The sequence below is a fragment of the Mustela putorius genome, unplaced genomic scaffold, assembly GCF_011764305.1.
Source record: "Mustela putorius furo isolate JIRA1106 unplaced genomic scaffold, ASM1176430v1.1 tig00000166_pilon_pilon_pilon, whole genome shotgun sequence".
Lineage (NCBI taxonomy): Eukaryota > Metazoa > Chordata > Mammalia > Carnivora > Mustelidae > Mustela > Mustela putorius.
In genome coordinates, this window is record NW_025421301.1 from 2,445,283 (window position 1) to 2,461,849 (window position 16,567).

The 16,567-nt window shown below is 39.4% G+C and overlaps 1 protein-coding gene across 1 annotated transcript; it reads left to right on the forward strand.

Moving 5' to 3' along the window:
- The first annotated feature begins 212 nt into the window (after positions 1 to 212).
- GJB7 (gap junction protein beta 7) lies at positions 213 to 13,408 on the forward strand. The gene is made up of 2 exons (XM_004766942.3): positions 213 to 361; positions 11,312 to 13,408. Exon 2 carries the CDS (start codon positions 11,339 to 11,341, stop codon positions 12,029 to 12,031), a length of 693 nt encoding a protein of 230 aa, XP_004766999.1. The 5' UTR covers positions 213 to 361; positions 11,312 to 11,338; the 3' UTR covers positions 12,032 to 13,408.
- Positions 13,409 to 16,567: the final 3,159 nt, after the last annotated feature.

The window sequence follows — 16,567 nt, forward strand, 5'->3', positions numbered from 1 at the left end:
ACAACTCTCATTGTTCCAGTTTCTTTGTGTAGATGATTACAAGGTTTTATAAAAAGAGATATTCAATGAACTGAATGTACGTGAATGGCCTTGTGTTAGTTTTTCCAGTTTCAATTCTCTTTTAACATTTATTGTAAACAGCAGAGACCCAAGAGTTCTCATCTAAGTTATGAGCCAAAACAGATGATCAGGTTACACCTGTTTGGCTTATGCTACCTTGGAAACTGCTGGACTCCATTTGCCTGAGCTTAAAGCAATAGCTTCCTCTCTGGGAAATAATAAAATCAGTTCATGATTTTTTTAATCAAATGAGCAACCAACCGACTGGCTCTCTTCTTAATCTCCACATCTGTGTCAAGAGGTAAGTTAAGCTTATTTCTCTTACATTACGGTTTGTTTATTTAATGGGAAGATGGCATTTCTTGTAATCAGGTAGTCATTACCTCTTTCCAAAAAGTTTTGCTGAGAGAAGTAATCCTAATTATTACAAGCTAGATGTCCTGCTATCCAGTTTTGTGCCGCATCACAGATGCCCCTTTGGGATAAGCTACCTCTAAGAAAAATTGCCCATGTGGAATGTGTGATGGATCTGAGGGCTTTGGCGGCTGTGGCCAAGTCGGAACACCTGGCTTGAACACATCCACTCATGTGAATGAGTGGGACTTGAGGGCATAGAGGAACAGCACAGGACCTCTCGTGGCCCCTTCTGTGTGGCTTGAGGACAAATTTTGCTCTGTTCCTAAGAGGGGGGACCTCTAAAAAATGACAGTGCCTTGGGACCCCTTTGTGGCTCAGTCAGTTAAGCATCTGAATCTTGATTTCTGCTCAGGTCATGATCTCAGGGTCCTGGGATCAAGCCCTGCATCTGGGCCCTGTGCTCAGTGGGGAGTACCCTTGGGTATCTCTCTCCTTCTCCTTCTACCCCCAATCCTCGCTCACGCACACTCTCTAATAAATAAATAAATCTTTAGAAATTATTTTAAAAATAAAAAATAAAAATGGCAACGCCTTTATTCTGACAGGAAATTAAAATACCAGGCAAGCAGTATATATATATATATATATATATATATATATATATATACACACACACAGATAGATATACATATATATCTATCTGTGTGTGTGTTGGCCCGTGTGGGTACTGTTCTACTCAGTATTGTTCATGAACCTTTAGTGTTGACAATTTATTTTTTTTAGTATACCATTATTTATATGTATGAAACCTAAAATTAGATGTGAAGTAATTTTATAATCACAGGTTAATCCTTAGACTTATAGCTCTTATGATCTATATTTATAAAAGAAAAATCAAACATCACAAAACCAATAAAATTAAAAATTAAAGTTTAGTGGACAAAAGATATGGTTTGGCTGAAATTAAATACTACTTATTAAGAGAATAAGATACTGACAGCAGAATCCCAGATTCTTTTTCTTTAATATTTTATTTATTTATTTGACAAAGAGAGAGATCACAAGTAGGCAGAGAGGCAGCGAGAGAGGGGGAAGCAGGCTCCCTGCTGAGCAGAGAGCCCTGTGCAGGGCTCAATCCCAGGACCCTGGAATTGTGACCTGAGCTGAAGGCAGAGGCTTTAACCTACTGAGCCACCCAGGTGCCCCCAGAAGCCCAGATTCTTTGAAGTTGGTCCTACCTGTTGCACTGTGGGTCAGGTTATGGCTTTTTCTCCCACCACTTGTCTCCATTCAAACTGCCAGCAGGCTTCATTCATTCACGCTGCACTCTCAATAGCCTATGAGTACTGAAAGCCTGTGGCAGTCCTCAGGTATGAGCTAGTCATCCAGCATTGGTCTGTTTGTTTAAGACCATAAAGACAAAATATACACACGTAAACTTCTCACAAACCCTTGAGAATCTAATGACAACCCCTCAGGGTCACAGATCATGGACTGAGAAACACCTTGCTTTAGGGATTTTCCAGACAGGTTATTGCTAAAAATGAAAATGCCTTGTATTAAAACAGGGGGTTTTATGGAATTTGCAAGTGTCAGCAGGTGGTGGAAAGAGGCCCTTGAGAACAAACTATTCTTCAGAGGTTAAATAATTTGTGTACAGGGTAGAACAGAATTATTAGAGAACCAGAAAACCCAGCATGCTTCAGGGAGCTGGAGATCAGTCATTCAGGATCTGTGTTCTGCTCCTGGGATTTCTTTCTTTCTTTCTTTCTTTTTTAATTTTTAAAAAAGATTTTGTCTATTTATTTGACAGGGAGAGAGATCATAAGCAGGCAGAGAGGCAGGCAGAGAGAGACGGGGGAAGCAGGCTCCCCACTGAGCAGAGAGCCCCTTGCGGGACTTGACCCCAGGACCCTGAGACCATGACCCTGAGACCATGACCTGAACTGAAGGCAGAGGCTTAACCCTCTGAGCCACCCAGGCACCACTGCTCCTGGGTTTTCTACTGATTTGGGGGAGTCTTGCACAAACCCCTTTCTTCTCTGAGTTTCTCTTTCTTTATCACCACACACAGACCTTAGCTGCTTCACAGGATGGAGGTGGGGGATACATGAGATGCTGAGAGACACTTTGGAAATGCTCAAGCACTACCCAAGGGCAGGTACTGTTATTACTGAGACATGAAAGGAGCTGTGTGTGGAAGCTGACACCGTTTTCAGGGCTTGTCCCTGGCAGTCTGCAAGGATATTGGAAATCCAGTGCCCCTCAAACCCAAGTTTCAAAATAGCACTTTCAGAGCAGGACTCTAGCTCCTGGCAGTGTTTTTGTGCCCATTCAGAGCATAGAGAAGGCATTGCTTGCAGATAGCTGAACCACACTGGAAGTGAGGCTTCGGTGTGGGGGGAGTTGGTGGCATAGCAAAGGCTCACTTAGCAATAAGTGAAGGACAGGTGGGCAGATGCTCAGTCCCAAAGGCTTAAAAAACTCAGGTGTATGATTCACCCCAAGGTGAGTCAGCTCTAAGGGACTCATTAACCAAACCCAGAGGGGCCAGATTTATAAGGTGGCTCTCCAGAGACTGGAACTCTTGTATGTAGTAGCAGGAGAATATCCTTGCACAGTTTAGGGAATCTTTTCAGCAAGAAAGTTATGACTCAGTGGTTGGTAAATTGGAGGAATGAGAATCAAATGACTGTAATGGACATTTAATCTAGGATGTAGAAAATTCTGACATGTTAACTATCCTTGCTCCTACTCTATGGTTATTGCAACTAATTTTCTCAACTAAAACTTGTACATGTTCTCATTAGCTCTGACATCAGCATATTTGCAATAGGGTTGTCCCAGAAAATCCAGAATCCTTGGTTGCAGAAAGAGTGTTGGAGTGTTTTATATTTGTACATTTTCCCTGTACATAGAAGTAGGCAGACACTGAGAAGGTCTACGTAGTTTCTACTCACCTAGCATTCATGCGGAGCTCTATTCTCCTGTTGACCTTTGCTGCTACATCATTATGCCAGGCCCACATGGTTGATTAGCTTGTTTCTTCGTTTACTATCAACTTTATTTAGGGACACTCTAGTTGCTATGATGGGAAAATAAAATTCCAATTTTCACCTTGACGTTTAGGGTCTTACATAATTTTACACCCTTATATCTACTAATATTCTAGTATTTTCCAGATTATCCCAGGAATATAGGACAGATGGTCTTTTTGAGATAGTTTTCTTATACGAATTACTAATCTTTTCCAATGATGCTTTTTAGTTATTTCACACTCAAAGGAGGTATTTGTCTCCAAATTCTGAGTTACTTGATTTGGTCTGATTATGCTTTCCCTCCAGGATGTCATGTTTTATGGAGGCCTGTGACTGAGGCCTGTGTCAGTTAGTAGAGGGCACCAGGGTGGCTCAGCTGGTTAAGCATCTGCCTTGAGCTCAGCTCAATGATTCCAGGGTCCTGGGATGGAGTTCCACAGAGCTTGCTTCTCCCTCTCCCTCTGCCTACAATTCCTCCTGCTTGTGCTCTCTGTCTCTCTCTCTGCCAAATCAATAAATAAAATCTTTAAACAAAATCAGTTAGTAGAACCTCAGTATAGCTGGTAGAGGATTTTTTGTTGAGCTTTTGGGGGTCTTTCAACTTTCACTGGTTTGATAATGATGATGATATTTAAATTGGTATTTGTTATGCATCAGGTGATATCCCAAGTGCTTCAAATGAATTTATTCATTTATACCTATTTACTCATAGCTATACTAACACAAATTCCTTCTAAGAGTAAACTCTGACATGTACAAATTTATTTCTTCCTCATATTCATTTGGTTGTGACTCCTGGATATGCAACACGCAGGGGACAGTCATTTTAAATTTTACATTTTAACACAATTCTTATCCAAAATCTCCATTTTGAGGATCAGCTCTCTGCTGTGAAAAGAAGGGTCCAAACAATTTGTCAATCATTATTCTTAAAGCATTCCCACTCCTCATCCCCACAGAGCATGGGCGTATGTGCAACCACATACCCTCTGTCTCCACTTCCCAGATACATTTCATCTGGGAATTTTAATAGAATTATGAAATAGTTGTATCAACATTAATGCCAATAATAAAAAAAACCCTTGCTATAAGCTTAAGATTTGAATTATATGAGTAAATAGGAATGGATGGATATTTCCTACTAATATTGATATTAGAGATGACAGCAAAGTGATATGAAAATTAATCTCTCATCTTTTAGCTCAATATTCTTAGTGTGATCAGTGTGAAGAATTAAGGCCCTTGGCGACTATATGAGTGATTCATTCTATGGCAAAGAGCAAAGAAATTTGAGATTGAATAATTCACCTGAGAATCAACATTCAATTTTGCTGTTTCCTTTTTTCTTTTATTTTCTTTTCCTTTCTGTTCTGTTCTGTTCTGTGTGTGTGCATACTTCACGAAATTTTTATATTTCATCTTATGTTCCCAACATCTTATGTTCCTAACAAACTTCATGAAGTCAGCTTGAAAAATATTAGTATCCCCTTTTTATGGACAGGGAGAATGAACCCTCAAAAAAGTGAACTTCTTGTCTATAGTGACATAGCACAGGACAGCCCACTGTGACCTCTAAGGCTCTATGTGACCTGGCTGGACCTCCTTTTCCAGCCTCATCTCAGACCATCTACTCTTCACTCACTAAGGTCCAGTCACATGGACTTTCCTTCTGTTCCTCAAACACGTTAAGTTCATTTTGTCCAGCCATTCCATTTTCCTCGGATGTTCTTCCTCATAGCTTCACATAGTTGACTTCTTACCACTTGGGATTTCATCTGAAGGCCACCTCATTAGAGAGCTCTCCCATGGCCTCCCAGTCCAAAGAGACTCTCCTGGCCCCATCAAAATTACATCATTCTGCTTGTGCTTCTTCACAGTCTTCATCATTATCTGATATTCTGCATTTATTTATTGTCTCTCTCCTTCTCTAGAATATAAGCTCTATGAGAGCAAGGCCCTTCTCTATCCAGCTCAGTCTTGTATCTCAGCACCCAGAGCATATACTTGTCACAGTTCTTTTTTTAAGGGAGAGAGAGAAAGAATTGGAGTGAGAGAGAGTGAGAGTGAGCAAGAAAGAGTGGGTGGGATGGGGCAGAGGGAGAGGAAGAATCTCAAACAGGCTCCATGCCCAGAGCAGAGCCCAATGTGGGGCTGGATCTCACAACTCTGAGATCATGACCCGAGCCAAAGTCAAATTGGATCCTTAACCTACTGAGCTACTCAGCTGCCCCTTTATTTTATATTTTAAAAACTGTCCTCATCCTAGTAAATGTGAAGTAATATCTCATTGTAGCTTTGATTTGCATTTTCCTAATGACTAATGATGTTAAGTATCTTTTCATGTATTGACTGGCCATTTGTATGTCTTCTTTGGAGTTATGTCTTTTCAAATATTTTGACCATTTTTGAATTATTTTTGTTGTTGAGTTTTAGTAGCTCCTTACATATTCTGGATATTAAAACCTTACCAGATACATTACATACAAGTATTTTTTCTCACTTTGTGAGTTGTCTTTTGGTTTTTGTAATAATGTCCTTTGATGAACAATGGTTTTTAATTTTGATGAAATCCAATTTATTTTTCTCTTTTGTTGTTCATGCTTTCAGTGTCATATCCAAGAATCTATTACCAAACTCAAGATCATAAAGATTTACCCCTTTGTGTTCTTCTAAGAATTTTATGGTTTTGACTCTCATATTTAGGTCTTTGATCCATATTAAGGCAAGTTTTTAAATGGTATAAAGTAGAGATCCAACTTCATTTTTTTTTTTTTAAAGATTTTATTTATTTATTTATTTGACAGAGAGAAATTACAAGTACACTGAGAGGCAGGCAGAGAGAGAGAGAAGGAAGCAGGCTCCCTGCTGAGCAGAGAGCCCGATGCGGGACTCGATCCCAGGACCCTGAGATCATGACCTGAGCCGAAGGCAGCGGCTTAACCCACTGAGCCACCCAGGCGCCCCCCAACTTCATTTTTGTTCATATGGAAATCTGATTGACCCAGCACCTTCTTCTCACCTCCACTTTTAATTCAGATAAGATGTTTGGGGAATATTTGCAATTTCCCAATATTATTCCTGATATTAGTAATACTGAATATTTTACTTCCTGAAAATATTTGATTAATTGAATTTTCCAAACTAAATTCTTGTGCAGTTAACTGCTAGTTCTTAAGAGAAAAGAGAAAGTCACAGGAGAACTAGTACATTAGAATTGGCAAGTAGAAACTCTTCAAGGTAGTTATCCATAGTGGTTTAAGAAAAGAGATAATTTAAAGAGTTTTATTAAAGATAAAGCGATAATCTGAATTATTATTTAATGACGTTGGGGTGCCTGGGTGGCTCAGTCTGTTATGTGGTTGCCTTCGGCTCAGGTCATAATCCCAGGGTCCTGGGATCAAGCACCATGTTGAACTCCCTGCTTAGTGGGGAGGCAGCTTCTCCCTCTCCCTCTGCCTGCCTCTTTGCCTACTTGTGCTCTCTCTTTATCTTGTGGTCAAATAAATAAATAAAATCTTTTTTTTTTTTTTTAAATAAAGAGATAAGAATGATGAGCTAATGATTTCAAACTAATAATGACTGCTTTCAAATGCTTAAAGGGCCATTATATGAAGATTCCTAACTTACCCACCTTCATAGGAAAAAAGCTAGGGAAAAAAAAATATATATATATACTTACAATTGGAAAGACTTCCAATTTGACATTGAAGAAAGGCTTTTAATGGCAAAATAATAATGATGATGATAATAATAATAATGCTTATGGATCACTTACCATGGGTCAGACTCTGTTTTGAGCCCAACATGGCTGGTACTATTATCATCAAAGCTGAACTTGGACTTGAACCTGAGGAGTCCAACACTGTGCCCAGGCTTTTATTCACTGTGCTAAACCACCCTTGTTAAAATTGAACTAACATTAGAACACCTTTCTCTCCTGAGAAAAGCCATGGTCTTTCCATTAGCAGAGAACTTCAAAATAGGATAGATATTTATCAGCCAAATGAAATTCATAATCCTATCACATTTGATGGTATCAGTCTTCCAATTCTACTCAAACACCAGTTGCTTTTTTATTGCTCTCCTTTTAGCAAAAAAGTCTGAATCTACTCTTGCCTTCCTCCCTTCTCTAAAATGCCCAGCAGGGTGGCTTTCAAATGCTTTGTAACATTAATAAATACCCTTTTGAATAATATGGACAAATGCTCAATGACACATGTTACAGGAAAACATAATACCCTTTGTTTTCCCTTCTTAATCTTTGGGACTTTGTTTTATAATTCATGGAGACATTAACCTTTCAGGTGGATTTGAGAATCCTTTTTATTTAATACAATTTTGTTTGTATTCTGAAAACCCAAGGACAGTGAAGTATTTATTCCCTGCTCAATAGAGCACTGTGTACATGTGTCTTTGTTTTCTCTGAAAACGTCTCTTAACCTTCGTACATTTCCTCAGGGCTCTAGTGTGTGGGCTTACTACATATTGTTCTCTCTATAAGAGGTAATGTGACATGCTCCAACAGGTGTGCTGCTATAACAGTATCCCAATTTTCTTAACATCCTGATTCCCCTCACACCACCATTTCCATGATACTCTTTCAGCTGAGCTATAGAGAAAGCAAAAACTAATTAATTTTTGTAATAGAAAGCAAGATCTGAAATGGCAAGGATTTCACCTGAGAAATCACAAAGTATATGAGTGGCAGACCTGGAGTTCTAGCCCACATCTTCCTTTTTTTTTTTTTTTTTTTAAATAAATTATAGCACTTTTTATTTTTATTTTTTTTCACAGGTGAATTGTACCAAACATTTATTTTTTTAAATTTTTATTACATTCAATTAGCCAACATATAGTACATTAATTTTTTATTTCTTTTCAGCGTAACAGTATTCATTGTTTTTGCACCACACCCAGTGCTCCATGCAATCCGATCCCTCTCTAATACCCACCACCTGGTACCCCAACCTCCCACTCCCCCGCCACTTCAAACCCCTCAGATTGTTTTTCAGAGTCCCTGGTCTCTCATGGTTCACCTCCCCTTCCAATTTACCCCAACTCCCTTCTCCTCTCTAACTCCCCTCGTCCTCCATGCTATTTGTTATGCTCCGCAAATAAGTGAGCCCACATCTTCTGATGAGAGAGTTAAGAGAAGTGATTTTTATTCAGAGAGATTTTGCTTCATCTCCACAGGGCACATTTGGAAATGTATGGACTACATTTTTGGTTGTCTGAACTGGGGGCAGGGTATTTATTAATGTTACAAAGCATTTGAAAGCCACCCTGCTGGGCTTATTTCACTACTGGCATTTAACTGGTAGAGGCCAGGGAGACTGCGAACCACCTACAATGCACAAGACAGCCGCTCCCACAAAGAATTTATCCGGACCCAAGTTTAATAGTGCTACTGTTGGGAGGCTCTGTTTTAGAGTGATAGAAATTGGATTTGAACGCTGCTCTGCATCTTACTCAGTACACATCGGAAAGTGGCTTCATTTTTTAGAATCTGCTTTCTCATCTGAAAGAACAAAACATCCACCACCATAAGCAAACAAACCCAAGCAAAAGCAAACAGAACCCCACTTTCCAGAGTAGTTGTGAGAAACCAACTTAAAAGCACTGAACAGAGAGTGCTGAGCATACAATGGGCCCAACAAAAAAAATTCGGGGCCACACCACAGCATTCAATTATAAGACAAGATAGAAGCCAGGAAGACATCACTGATATGAAAAAGAAGGCTCCCTAGCATCCTATCAACTTTTTAAAACTTTTAAAAATAGAAAATTCAATTAATTAACATACAATATATTATTAGTTTCAGGCATAGAATTTAGTGATTCATCAGTTGCCTATAACACCCAGTGCTCATTACATCAAGTGCCTTCTTAATGTCCGTCACCCAGTTACCTCAACCTCCAAACATCTCTCATCCAGCAACCTTCAGTTTGTTTCCTATAGTTAAGAGCTTCTTATGGTTTGCCTCCCTCTCTGTTTTTATCTTGTTTTATTTTTCCTTCCCTTCCCCTATGTTTTTTGTTTCTTAAATTCCACATGAATGAAATCATATGGTATTTGTCTTTCTCTAACTTATTTCACTTAGCATAATACCCACTAGTTCCATCCACATTGTTTCAAATGGCTTGATTTCATTCTTTCTGATGTCTGAGTAATATTCCATTGTGTGTGTGTATACACATACATATATATATACACACACACATATTTTATATACACACACATATATACATATAAATATATCTCTCACATATTCTTTATCCATTCACTTGTCTATGAACATCTGGGTTCTTTCCATAGTTTAGCTATTGTGGACATTGCTTCTATAAACATTGGGGTGCATGTACCCCTTCAAATCACTATTTTTGTATCCATTGGGTAAATACCTAGTAGTGCAACTGCTGAGTCATAGGGTAGTTCTATTTTTAACTTTTTGAGGAACCTCCATATTGTTTTCCAGAGTGGCTGCACTAGTTTGCATTCCCACCTACAGTGTAAGAGGGTTCCCCTTTCTCCACATCCCTGTTAAAATCTGTTGTTTCCTGACTTATTAATTTTAGCCATGCTGACCTGTGTGAGGTGGTATCTCACTGTGGTTTTGATTTGATGCCAAGTGATGCTGACCATTTTTTCATGTGTCTGTTGGCCATCTGTATGTCTTCTTTGGAGAAATGTCGATTCATGTTTTCTGCCCATTTCTTGACTGGATTTTTTGTCCTCTCAGCTTTTATATGGAAAAGAGCAAAAGAGATGGAGAGAGGTGCAAGATAATTAAGCATCATCAAGGACATAGTATGAGGAGACCAGAAGAGATGATGAGACTGGAAATGGAAAGGTGTGGGAAGGATGTATAAGTGAGAGAGATTTCCGCAGTGACCTGGAAGGAAATTTGAGAGATATTTAGGAGGAATTGGAATTTGGAGAGCAATTAAAAAGGGGCATGAGAGAGGAGTCCAGGATGTATGTGGGATATCCAACTTGGGCGCTTGGGTATTGGTGATGCCATTGAACAAGAAAATCAAAAGGCAGGATAGATAATAAATTCAGCTGTAGATATAACAATTTTTAGATGCCTGGGACATATTTAAATGCTAACCAAGAGGCAGTGAGGTCTGGAAATCTGGGGAGGAGCCAAAGATTTGAGAGTTAGGAGTCTGAAAGTAATAGTTGAATCCATGGGAATGGGCTGTAGAGCTGGAATGAGCATTTTGAGGCAAGATGAGACGGACCCCTCCCTCTAGACTGGGTGGAGCAAGTTAAGTTGGGCAGGGATGTAAGTGGGTCTGGAAGGGTGAGGAAACATGAGTTTGAAGAAATTCTTATTGGAGAGAATCATTTTTCACTATCAGACTGTAGGCAAGCTCAGCTGTTGATATAAGATATGGGACACAAAGGGAGGTAAGTGCAGTGACTAACCTTTAGGGATTGGGGAGGGGCACTAACAAAGTGGAAAAAGTGAGTAGAGATTACAACTTCAAGAAGTGGGTATGTAAGGGATATCTCAAGGTACCAAGGTTACCTTGGGATTCATATCTGAATTTTTCTAAATTAGTAACAGAACACATCCATCTTTATAGAGAAGCAATAAACTGAAGAATTTGTTTGTTTGAAAATGGGTATAGTGTGTGCGGGGTCACCAACCAAATTCCAAATTGAACTGGGCATGAGATCAATTGTATATACAGACTAATTGTGTTATCTCCATGCTTGAAAGTGAATCCTCAACATCCAAAGTTGAAATTTGAGTTTCTTTTCCACAATCCCATAATCAAGTAAGACAGTGAAAATGATAAATGAAATAAAAATAAATGAATCATGATGAAATTGTTTTCTTTTGCAGAATCTTACCTTCTTTTGAACCCAAGTCATGAGTTGGATGTTCCTCAGAGACCTCTTAACTGGAGTAAACAAATACTCAACTGGCATTGGACGGATTTGGCTAGCTGTTGTGTTCATCTTCCGTTTGCTGGTCTACATGGTGGCGGCAGAGCATGTGTGGAAAGATGAGCAGAAAGAGTTTGAGTGCAATGTGAAACAGCCTGGTTGTGAAAATGTGTGTTTTGATCACTTCTTCCCCATCTCTCAGGTCAGACTTTGGGCCTTACAACTGATCATGGTCTCCATGCCTTCACTTCTGGTGGTTCTACATGTAGCCTATTGTGAGGGTAGAGAGAAGAGGCACAGAAAGAGACAGTATGTCAGCCCAGGTATGATGGATGGGGACCTGTGGTACACTTACCTTATCAGCCTCATCGTTAAAACTGGTTTTGAGATTGGCTTCCTGGTTTTATTTTACAAACTGTATGATGGCTTTAGTGTTCCCTACCTTATGAAGTGTGACTTGAAGCCTTGTCCCAACACTGTGGACTGCTTCATCTCCAAACCCACCGAGAAAACCATCTTCATACTCCTCTTGGTTATTATCTCATGCCTGTGCATTGTGTTGAATTTCATTGAACTGAGTTTTTTGGTTCTCAAGTGCCTTATTAAGTGCTGTGTCCAAAAATACTCTAAAAGTTTTCAGTCCTCAGCATGTGAGCCACAACCTCAGATATGTTGAATGTGGTGTGAGATGGGAACTCCTCTCTTACTCCAGAATCGCCATTCGAATTTGGCCACAAGCTCACCCCATCAAGATAAAACAAAGCTACTTTTTGACACGCAAGAGGGTTAGACAAGGAAAACTGGCATCCTTTCTGAACAAGATCTGAGCTACACTAGAAAACAAAGGGCATCGACCTTCATAGGATTTGGGATTCCTTTTTTTTTTTTTTTTAATTTTCAATATGTGCTCAGTTGTATACACTAGACAGAGATCTCATTATTGTAGGGTTCTAGTGGGTACGTGAATTGTGTTTGAATAGTTAATTGCAGATTAGTCTGAAGAAATTCAACAAGCAGCATTCTTTTAAATGCTTAGATCCGTCAACCGGAAGATATAAAAAGTGACACTTCTGAAAATGTGATGGCCTCCAAGCTGAGGTTGAAGCACTGGCAATCTTTCCAGAGTGGCAGCCTAGGCTCCCCTCACTCAGCCCTACTTAATATCTGCAGAGAAAGAGTATGTTGAGGGTGGGGCAGCAGCTAACCGAGGGCACACAGAAGCACACACAATGACACTCAGTAAGAAGGCCTGGCCTGGAGAAATGACCACAGGGCCCAGGACTCTGCAGGTCACGACTCCCTGGTTGTAAGTGGACTAGGGGAGAGGGAAGAAAGCCATCATTTGTGGTCTCCAAGTTGATACAATATTACCAGGAGATATTCCACTTAAGCCTGAACTAGGAGGCACCTGAAAGGGTTACTCTAGAGACACAGAAGCAGGTCCCAAAGAGTACATTGACCTGAAGCAGGGTAGGATCTAGAAAGAGAACATACCCAGCTTGATAATTACTTGGCACTTCTACCATTGAACATTGAACTACTTTGTAAATTTCTGTATTTGTTGTATTTGTTTTTTATAATCAGAAATTCAGAATGTATTCCACAATATATCATAGTTTGCCCACAATTTACTAGTACATCTCTATCTAGATAATAAAATGTGTACTGTGCTATTACATTGGTGTGAGAAATGTAAAAAATCAAATAAAAATGTTTATTATTACTTGATTGGGAGCCTAGATTTTAGGCTCCCAATCAAGTAAGATTGTTTTTAAGAGAGAGGGAGAGGGCACATGAGCATAAGGGGCGCTGGTGGGAGGCAGAGGGCGAGGGAAAGAGAAACTCTTAAGCAGGCTCTACACACAGCGTGGGATCCCACAACCCTAAGGTCATGACCTGAACGGAAACCAAGAGTCAGAGGCTCAACCAAATGACCCAACCAGCGACCCCTTACTTTCTCATGTTCTTTAAAAAATCACAGATATATTATTTTTGGATTTAATACTCTAATGGATGTGCACTTATCCAGAATAAAAATGAAGTGGTTTTGTTGTGTTGTCTGTCATTGATATTGTTACTTGATTGCACTATTATTATTCTGTGAAATAAACCTTTTCTGACAGTTTCAGAACACGATTTGCAACCCTGTTTGGTAATGATAGCTCAGAAATCATTCTTCCCCACTGGGAATTTTTTAATGAGACTACAGTGCATAAAAATGTAATTTTAACTGAAACCGATTTTGTCATGTCTTCCATGGCCTTGCCCTCTTCAGCAGAAAGCCACTGCAATTCATGCATAATGAAGGTTATTTCTGTCATTATCTACAAACTGTGTCACCAACAGTGGTCATAATCTGCCTTAAAGACTGTGCCCTGGACAACACAGAGAAAGGTGAACTTTGTGGTTTTCCCCGTCTTTCAATTTATGCCTCAGATCCCACACTATTGCACTCATAAGGCTACATCCATTTGATATGAAAACACCTCAGCTTCACAAGTGCAGATAACCACTGAAGGCCTCAAAGGAATACATACAAATTTTTGACAGTGATGGGGCTTAAAGAAGTTTAAGGTTTTTGAGGCCCCGATCTTAGCACAGAGTCTAGAAAATTGGGTTTCAGTGCACAGAACTGGAATGGAGACGGTTTTTCAGTCTGAGAGTAAATTTGCTGTCAAAGATGTTTTGAGGAGCTCAGTCTCTTAGCATCAGTTATGACAACAAATTTTGCTCTGGGGAAAAGAATGGGTGGGACATATGCTTTGCTTGCTCTCCCACTGCACATGGAGAGAAAATGGAAAGGTAGCAGGAGAAAGGACTGTGAATAAAGTTGTTTAGACAAGAAGGGGAATGATTTTTAAAAATTTTATTCCTATTTTTATAAAGATTTATTTGACAGAGAGAGAGAGAACGAGAGAGAGATCACAGGTATGCAGAGAGGCAGGCAGAAGGAGAAGGGGAAGCTGGCTCCCTGCTGAGCAGAGAGCCTGATGTGGGGCTTGATCCCAGGAGTCTGAGATTCTGCGATCATGACCTGAGCCAAAGGCAGAGGCTTCACCCACTAAGCCACCCAGACGCCCCCTTTTTTCCCCTTTAGAAGATGCAAAGCATTTGATTGAAACTGGCACTTAAATTTTGACATCTTTATTGTTTCTCTTATCAATAAATTAAAATTTATTGAGCTATGATCAATATGAAAAAGACACTGTGCTGTACCTTCAGAGATCTATAATTATGGCCTCAAGAAAATCTCCACTTTCGTGGAGGTGCATGGAGGTGAAAATGGGGGCAGGAGGAGAATTTCACACTTGTGTCCTGGATTGACATGGTCACCTCACTTGACTTGACCCCCCTACAACACTGATGCTCAGAAAGTAGGCAATAACCTTTGAACCCCACGATTCAGTCACTTCCTTTCAGGGATATACATCTAGTAAAAGTAGAGTTAGTGATCAACCATGGTTTTTCCTTAAACCACTTTCTCATCTCATCAGTCTTCCCAGATCACTAAACAGTTATCTTCTTAATGTCATTCAAGCCATTCCTGAGCTACAAGTTACTTTGGCTTTCTACACTCATCCCCCAAATCTTTCTGGTTACGGATTTTGTCTGTGGCCACAGGGTTTCCTTCTCATCGAAGCTGGAGGGAATTTTTTTTTTTTTTCAAGTGCCTGTATGAAAGAATGCCTAGGGCTATGGTTCCAGGCTTTCCAAGGAAATTAAATCAACTTCCTCAAGACAGAAAGATTGCAAAGTTAGGAGGAGAGGAGAAAAAGGCAAAGACCTGAGAATGTTTGAATTGTTCAATCCTGCTGTTCTGACACAGGCTCCCCCCCTTCCCACTCCACCCCAGCTTTCTGCAGTTCAGTTAAATGAAAGATGAATTCCCCATTTTTGCGTAAGCTGGTTTAAATAGGGTTTCTGTATCTTGCAACTGGAAGAATCATAAAAAAACCATGTTCTTTATACATTTCTTTCCCATACAATTAAAAAAAGAGGAGGAGGTAGGACACTTCTCTTGTACTTACTCTCCCTTTTTAGGCATCGAGCATCCTAACTTTTACATGTGTCTATGTATAGAATGTTTGAGTGAATAGGGGGAGAGATGTGGAAGGATTTCAACATTGGTTACGATAAAGGAGAATTATTTTTCTTGATAAGTCTTTTCACTTTTGTGTTCTCAAAAATTTAATAAAGAAAATAAAGCAGTTAAAAGCCTAAAGTGCCCCATCCCAACATAGGCATAGCACACCTTCCTCAAATACTGATGCCAACTTATTTCTAGTTTATATTTTATTTCTGTATATTGCTATATTAATAGCACAGAGCACAAAAGAGAGGGTGTGTCCCATTTCTGTAAAAAAAAAAAAATGGTGAGGAAAGCAAGAACCACTGGTGGAGCGTTTAAAGGCAAAAAGTGTCAGCATTCCTTTGGATTTTATGACAAAATCCCAAGGAAGGTGTTCTGGGAGAAACTGACCAGAAGCTCTTTCTTTAATATAAAATTGGGTCTTTCTCACAGAGCAAATCTTCCTTCAGCTGTAAAGGATAACGGTGATTGTGGGGAGTTCTGAGAAATTTCCACAGACCTATCTTGTCTCCACTGTGTCAGGGAAATGTTCTTATTCTAAGTAGATTAAGGTCATTTTTTAAAAAGCTGCGATATATCATATATTATTTGAAAGCAAAGTAAAATGAGTTCTGCGTGTTGCCCAAATAGGTCAACATTCCATCTACTTAAAGGTGAAGTATCTGCTCCTTCCCCTACTATGGAGATTTAATTTTCTATCAAAAAGAAAAATACTGTTCGAAGTGATATATGTAACTTCTGTTAATTTTGTCTTGAATTTTTTTCAGACATATTAGTGCTGTCAGAGTCAAGATGGACAGATGGCTGTGGTATAGAACTGTCTGTACAGAATAAAAGGAAATTGAAGAAGTGAATTCCAGTTTTCTATCCTTTAGAAAAAGGTCAATGTTGAACTCTGTGCAACAGGTTGGGTCCAAAGGAGACAAATATTAAGCAATCCCATTTTCACTTTCTTGCTATAAAAATTTCATTAACTAAATTGATGATCATCAATCCCTTGCAACTAAAAGAAGTATTAGTCATTAGGTTAAACAAGTGCTTTCATTTATAAAGCATTTATTTCAAAGGGCAGTCAGTGCAGTAACTTGAGATTTGACTTTCTATGGGAGACTAGCAAATGTG

Excerpts from the sequence above, each read along its gene's own strand:
- GJB7 (XM_004766942.3), top strand. The coding sequence starts at position 11,339 with ATGAGTTGGATGTTCCTCAGAGACCTCTTAACTGGAGTAAACAAATAC.